Below are 7,631 nucleotides of genomic sequence, written 5' to 3'. Positions count from 1 at the left end.
ATTTTTTGCTCATCTTTTTTGTCCTTTTTCCTTTCTTTTAAATTTCAGCTCTATTCCTAAGGTGGAAAGGGCATTGTCTTAGACTTCTTGTGCCAGGGGCTGCAGGCCCTGGATGTTTACCTGGCGTTGCACTGATGTTGTCATGAGGCCCACAAGGGACCCTCATATCTGGTGCTATGCTGAGGGGGTAGAGCAGAGGGTGGCTGATGCTGCTGGAGGTAGTAGGGGTTTGGCAGCTTATGTAGTGCTGAACTGGCATCTTAATGCTGGTGTGTGCTGTGTTCTGAGGCCAGTGGGGTGTTTCTCTGTTTCCCCAGCGCTACACTGAAGCACGTGGTGGTCTGGCCAGTAGAGGTTATCTGTTTTTCTGGGGCCACGCTGAAGCACATAGAGGTTCTTGGAAGTTGGAGTCTGCCCATTCCCCTGATGACTATACTGAGGCAGTGGGAAGGTCTGGTGTTGGCATTTGCCAGCTCCACCACTACAATGGGGCTCAAGGTCTCCCACTGGTTTGCTGAGGTGGGGCTTGGTGCTGGTTTGCTGGAACACTCCCTGTCTTAGACTGTGTTTCTCTTTAACCTGAGGGAGACAGACTTTTCTTGCCAATCTCCCAAGTTTCGTGGGCTAAATTATTGTTTCACCCTGTCTTTTTTCTGGTTCTACTGTTCCAGGATTAGTTTGGGGGCATACATTTAGGGTTACTTGGAGGTAAACATGGGAGTTATGACTATTTACTGCTTTCTCCACCATCTTGGCTCCCAGAAGTAGATGAAGATTCTTTTGAAAGAGACTATTTTGCTTCTGATGTCCTCCACCAAAAGAAATTTGGAAAGAAAAGATGTTTGCAGAGAATCAGAGTAGTAAGAACTGATACAAAAACGAAGGGAACAAAACTAGGAAAACAATTTATACCAGGATAGCAACATTGTAAAGATAAACAACTTTGAAAGACTTGAGAACTCTGATCAACTCAATAAGCAATTATGTTTCTGGAGGATCTATGATGAAACTTGTTATTCACCTATGCAGAGAGGTGGTAGATTCAGAGTGTAGGAGACATATGTTTTTGAACGTGGCAGAATTTGTTTTTCTCAATTATGCTTATTTGTTACATGGTTTTTTTTCTTTCAGTTTTTTAATTGGGAGGATTGAAGGAAGCTAACAATACCCCTCCAAAAGGGGAAGTTATATTTTTTAAAACACAGAGAACACATTTAAAAAAAAACAGAGAATAGAGAGTTCATAAGGAAGTACAGAAAAACAGGACAGTTTTGAAAGCGATGCATAGAATTTATTGTCTACTAAAAAAAAACAATTAGGTATGAAATGGGGACTTGGTTTCATATTCAATTTTCTTTTTGTGTTGCTGAATATATGAAAATGCTCTTTTGCGGGGGAGTGAAAGAGGTGCTTCAAAATCTTAAAAGGATATTTTTATTTTATTTTTTTTTAAGCAATCAGGGTTAAGTAACTTGCTCAAGGTTACGCAGCCAGTTATTTCTGGGTGTGGTGCTGAGTATCTGAGCCTGGGATTCGATCCCCAGGTCATCCCAACACTGGAGCCAGTGCTCTTACTCACTGAGCCACCTGGCCACCCCTAAGCAATCAGGCGGTTACTCAAGGTTACACAGCCAGGTGTTTCTGGGTGGGTGCTAAGTGTCTGAGCCCTGATTCGATCTCCAGGTCATCCCGACACTGGAGCCGGTGCTCTTACTTGCTGTGCTACCAGGCTGCCCCTATTTTTATTTTTAAAATGGAAAACAAATTACCAGAGAAATGATGATTCTTCTGAACTAGACTAATACCCCTAGATGACCAATATTTGAGGGGACAGATAGATATATGTCTAGCCCTATACTCCTCATATGCATAGGTGATAAAAGAGCAAGTTACACTTGCTTGTTTACCCTTCTCCTATTCCCTTTAAGGTGGAAATTGCAGTCTCCCTTGGAATAGGGTGTGCCACATTCCAGAAATATCTATCCCATGCCACCCACAAGCTGCAATCTATACATTTAGATAAACCATGTGGACATACATCCCCTATTTTGGCTAACACATATGTTACAGTAAAACTGATGATATTAAAGGGGGTGATGGTGGGGTGGGGGTAGAGGAGGAGAGAATCAAAGATGTCTGCAAGGTTTCTAGCTTGGGGGACTGAAAAAGCATGGTGGTGCCGCTGAATGACCCTTGGTGCCTCAAAGGACCAGATACTTCTCCTCCTTCCCTTCCCACTCAAAATCTCCCTTCTTCCTCTGGACTCTTAACCAGACTATCTTAACTTAAACATAAAAAGACTGATTTTTACCAACAAATTCGTTTAATATCATATTATACAGAATTCTGTTTGTTTCTATTTACAAATTCCTGCTCAACTCTCTCAGCTGCATCTAGAAGCAGTGAGAGGGGACTTGGGAAAGAGGGATCTACTGCTACATTCCACAAGGCAGGCAGAAGGTCTCTGGGTGTTCCACCAAGGTAGAGTACATGTGTTGGCCCAGGAGAATCAGTAAATGGACATATTAGTAGTTTGACTAGTGTGTGGTACCTCAGGAGGCTCAGAGATTGTTATGGAGGGGATGGTAGGGTGGAGGAAGGTGTGGAAAATTGGCTGGCATCTAAGGCTGCTCCTCTTCTCCCTTCTCCTGGCCCCAGGAGGGGAATTTCTTTTCAGACTTCATCTTGCCCTGCAAAATACAGAACAATCTAATATTTACCATGGCAGCTTTCCCCTTCACCCTATGGAAAGTCAGAGCTGAATGCAGACTTGCAGAGGTAAATAGGTAAGTGGACAGATTGCTGGACTTTGACTCAGGAAGACCCAAATTCAAATCCTACCTCAGACACTTAGAAGATACATGACCCAGTGCAAGTCACTTAAGCTCTGTTTGCCTTGATCTCCTCCTCTATAAAATAGGAATGATAATAGCATCTATTTCCCAGGGTCATTTTTAGGATCACACAAGATTTGAAATATGTAGATATAGATTTTTGGTATCTATGTATCTATATTTCTTAAATCTCATATACATATGATCTCATATATCTCATCTCACCTCTCTCTTTCTTTCTTGCTCTCTCTCCATATATGTATGTATATAGATAGATATAGATATATAGATGTATATATATATCTCTCTTTGCAAATCTTAGTGTACTATATAATTGCTAACTATTATTATTATCGACCTGTCTAAACCCTGAGAAAACTGAGGCCCACAGAAAGCAGATAATTTGCCCAAAGCCATACAGGCATTGAATAGGCAAGCCATAGTTAGAAGCAAGGTCTTCTGGCCATTGCTCTTCCCACTATACCACACTGTATCCTCTCTTCCCAGACCCATGTCACCTCCCCACACCTTCCCTATCACTTTCTTGATGAATGTCTCTCCACACTCACCTGGCAAGGGTTGGAGCTGGTACTCGTGACTGTGCCTACTTGCTGGTTTCATCTTCTGGCTCCTCTTGTGCCAGGCTATGGCCCAGAGGATCCCTACAGCCAGGAGTTTGCTGATCAGGAGTCCAGCAACCAGGAAGGAGAGCAGAGTGGGGGAGAGTGGGTTCCCGCTTTCTGAGAGGCTCCTTTGGGAAGACAGTGGCACAGAATTGTAGAAGTAGAAAGGACCTCAAGGTCATATGGTCCAATCCCTACCTGAACAAGAATCCTTTCTATTAATATACTTAGCAAGTAGTCATTTAGTCTTTTCTTAACAGTATCTCATGATGGGGAACCAAATATCTTCTTCACCCAGGGCAGCATTCCTTCCACCTTTTGGATAACTCTAATTTTAAATAAAATTTTCTTCACTTTGAGACAAAGTGGGGGCTCTTGGGGGTGGTGGTGGTGGCATTGAGGGTACAAGGTAGATAAAGTTCACTTGTCCCCTCTCCAGGAAACTACAGCCAAGAGAAATTCTAGGAGTTTCTCCTCAATTCAGAATGTCTCTTCCTTGCCCTCAAATGGTGTTATTAGGGGGTGAGAGGTTAGAGGAGAACCTGCATGAACTAGCTCAGTTTCTGGTGTCAAGCCGCAACCTAAGATTTCCTGGAAAGTGGGTTAGGATTAGGGAGCTGTACCTGGAGATGCTAGGTTGGACTTCAGGGTCCTCAGGGCTCTGGGGATCTTCAGGGATCCAGGAATCTCCTGAGCTTTGAGGCTCAAGGGGATCTGTGGAAGATAGCTCCCTTGTTCCTCCAATCTATGTCTTCCCACCTCTGTGAGCAGGTAGTGATCCAGACACTGAGAAGGTCCCCAAGATCCTTTGCTGACCTCATAGCACTACAAGCATTGTTCCCCCGCCCCAAGGGCTCCTCTTCTTTCCTCTTTCTAATAATATGCTACATGCTTCTTTCCCCTGACAGAAAGCCCCCACCATCCAGCCTTATATTTCTTTCCTCAGGGCTCAGAGAAGGGATGGGAGGACTGGAAAAGGAGAGATTTATTCTCATTTGCCTTTTCAGTGTATTTGTTGAATGGAGAGGGATTTCTTTCTTTCTTTTTGCTTTTTTTGTGGAGAGGGATTTGAAGAAAGGAAGTGTCTATACAATGGTTTTAGAGTACAAAGGATCAGATTTGCTTGGTTCCATGGAGTCTGGTTTGAAGAATCACAAGAAATATGTTGAAAGGAAGAATGTATATGTGAGGTTGAGTGATGCATTTGGAGAGGACCCAGCAGTTCAGCTGAGGAGGTTGAATGAGATATAATGGGAGATCATTGGATTAATATCTCAGGTCAGATCCCCTCATGGACCCGTCAGCTTCTCTCTTTGCTCTATAACCACAGACTTTGCCATTCTCTTCTAACAGTGACCCACCACCTTGAAATCATATGCCATTGGTCATCAAAGGGAAGAGAAGGTAAATTCTATGCTACTCATTCCCAGTTCTGTATATACAAACTCAAAATCCAGGTTTTAGAGTGGTACATGTTAGAGATCATAGGCACAGATTTGGGGAAATGACTTGCTCAAGGTAACACAGGTACTAAGTAGCAGAGGTGAAATTTGAGCCTAGGAGCCTCTGATCTGAAATCCAGCAGACTTTCTTTATACTACTCTGTTCTAAGAGTATATCCTACTGACACAACCATCTATACACAGTGTCTCCACTTCTGTCATTTTCTTCTAAACTTTCTGATATCTGGCTTCCAAACTCATTAAATTTAAACTTCTCTCACCAAAATTACCAGAGACCTCTTAACTGACAAATCTGATAGACTTTTTTTTTTAAGACAATGCTCATCCTTCCTGATCTCTCTATAACTTTTGACACTATCACTCTGTTCTGTACACTCTTTCCTCTCTACGTCTTCATGACACTGCTGTGTTCTGGTTTTCCTCTTACCTGTCTGACTGCTTCTTCTTATTCTTCTGTGATAGATCTTGAGCAAAGTCACATCTACTGACCATAGGTATCCTCAATGTTCTTTCCTGGACCCTCTTCTCTTCACTGTTTATTATTATTATTATTACTTTGCTTGACGATCTCATCAGCTTTCATTGTGTTCAAGTATCATCTCCATATAGACAATTTCCAGACCTAAATATCCTCCCCTAACCTCTCTCCAGTCTCATATCAAAACCTGTCTTTTGGATATCTTGAATTGGATGTCCCGAGACATTTCAAACTCAGCATGTCCAAAACAGAACTCATTATCTTTCCCCCGAAACCCTTCCATCTTCTGAACTTCCTTACTACTATGGAAGATAGCACTACCCTCCCAGTTGCCCAAGCTCACAAACTCAGTGGCATCTCCAATTCTTCACTGACCCTTATCCCAGCTATCCTATCTGCTGCCAGGTCTTGTTTCTACCTTCATGACACTTCCAATGTATGCTCCATTCTCTCTGATCATACAACTGCAGACCCTCATTACCTATTGCGATACTCCACTGTTTGGTCTCTCTGCCTCAAGTCTCTCCCCACTCCAATTCATTCTCCATTCAGTTGCCAGAATGATTTTCCTAAAGCACAGGACTAACCATGTCACTGCCCTGATCAATATCCTCTAGGTGGCTTACTATTATCTCTAGTATCAAATTTATAATCCTCTGGCATTTAAAGCCCTTCACAATCTGGCCTCTTCCTACCCATCTAATCCTCTGAAACTATTCTCTTCCACATACCCCATGATAGTTACAGGCCTTAGGACACTCTGACTGCCAACTCTGTTCCTTTTCACTGACTGTCTCCCATGTCTGACATGCTCTCCCTCCTTATCTCTGCATCCTGGCTTCTCTGACTCCTTCAAGACTCAGCTCAAATCCTACCTTCTGTTGGAGACCTTTTTCCAGTCCCTTTTCAAGCTAATGCTGAGCCTGAGACTAGCTTCCATTGACACTGTATTGTGTTGCATAATTTTTTGCATATTGTTTCCTCCATTCAAATGTGAGCTCCTCAATGGCAGGAACCATATTTTGGCCTCCCTATGCATTTCCAACATTCAGCATGGTGTCTGGAATATTGTTGTTGTTGTTAGGTCATTTCAGTTATGTCTGACTCTTCATGACATCATTTGGGATTTTCTTGGCAGGGCTACTGGAGTGGCTTGCCATTTCCTTCTTGAGCTCATTTTACAGGTGAGGAAACTGAGGCAAACAGGGTTAAGTGACTTGCCCAGGGTCACACAGTTAGTAAGTGTCTGTGGCAAGATTTGAACTCAGGTCTTCCTGAGTCCAGGTCTGGCACTATCCACTGTGCTACCTAGCTGCCCCTGCTTGGAATGCGGTTAAGTGATTAACAAATGTCTGTTAAATGAAGTATGGAAAATTGAGTCCATAGCTTTGAGCCCTGTGCTGTGGGGCACCCATCCTTCTATAGAAATAAGAGCTGCAGTTAGTTATTCAGGGGGGTAGCCAGAGGAGGAAAAGGAGATATTTTCCTCATCTACTAAAAAAGACTGAAGAGTTTAGCACTTGACCCCCTGGGTATAGATCCAGTAGTGTGCTTGTAAATGTTTAACAACTGATTCGCAGGAAAAAAAAAATTCACACATACCTTTAAGTTTAAGCTGCATTAGCATTTTCTCTACTAATTAAATCTAGAGAGTAGATAATCAATGAAACAAATCAAGCCCTGATTTCTATATAACATTTGCTGATTTCTTTGGCATGAATGCTCACATTGAAAATTTAGCAACCAACTATCCAGAACAGGTTCAGACTGACTCCAGAACACTTCTGATTCCATCACTGCCCCCATTCTCCTGCAGAGCTGGGACTGACTCAGCCATAATTTACTACGCTTTCCATTCTTCCTTATGACTCTTCAGGCTGCAAATTTCCTTTGTAATATCACCTCTTCTGCTTCTCCCCTTCCTGGATGTCCTATACATACACATATGCATACATACATACATACATACATATTTTGGTGGGAGGAAGGCAAGGCAATTGGGGTTAAGTGACTTGCTGAAGGTCACATAGCTAGTTAAGAGTCAAGTGTCAGAGCTTTAGATTTGAACTCAGATCCTCCTGACTTCAGGGGTGGTGCTCTATTCACTTCCCTACCTAGCTGCCCCTGGATATTTTTCTGAACCATTCTTTACCTGGATAAAAATTTTGGCTTGGAATTAAGTAAGCGTGTGTGTGTGTGTGTGTGTGTGTGTGTGTGTGTGTGTGTGTGTGTG

General features: G+C 42.7%; 1 protein-coding gene across 1 annotated transcript in view; it reads right to left on the bottom strand.

Annotated features, from left to right (window-relative positions):
• Nucleotides 1-1,269: 1,269 nt before the first annotated feature.
• Nucleotides 1,270-7,631, bottom strand: part of TREM2 (triggering receptor expressed on myeloid cells 2) — a 12,015-nt gene continuing 5,653 nt past the window's right edge. Inside the window, exons 3-5 of the mRNA XM_069108338.1 lie at nt 4,081-4,171; nt 3,404-3,585; nt 1,270-2,690 (exon numbers count right to left, since the gene is read on the bottom strand). Of these exons, the coding sequence (XP_068964439.1) occupies nt 2,674-2,690; nt 3,404-3,585; nt 4,081-4,171 (290 nt within the window). The 3' untranslated portion in view covers nt 1,270-2,673. The remainder of the gene's footprint in view (nt 2,691-3,403; nt 3,586-4,080; nt 4,172-7,631) is intronic.

Source organism: Petaurus breviceps, unplaced genomic scaffold, assembly GCF_028583685.1.
Source record: "Petaurus breviceps papuanus isolate PSGF00001 unplaced genomic scaffold, PetGlider_PUasm1.0 90352, whole genome shotgun sequence".
Taxonomy (NCBI): Eukaryota; Metazoa; Chordata; class Mammalia; order Diprotodontia; family Petauridae; genus Petaurus; species Petaurus breviceps.
Note: the sequence above shows the minus strand (reverse complement) of the source record. Positions and strands in the feature narration are given on the sequence as shown.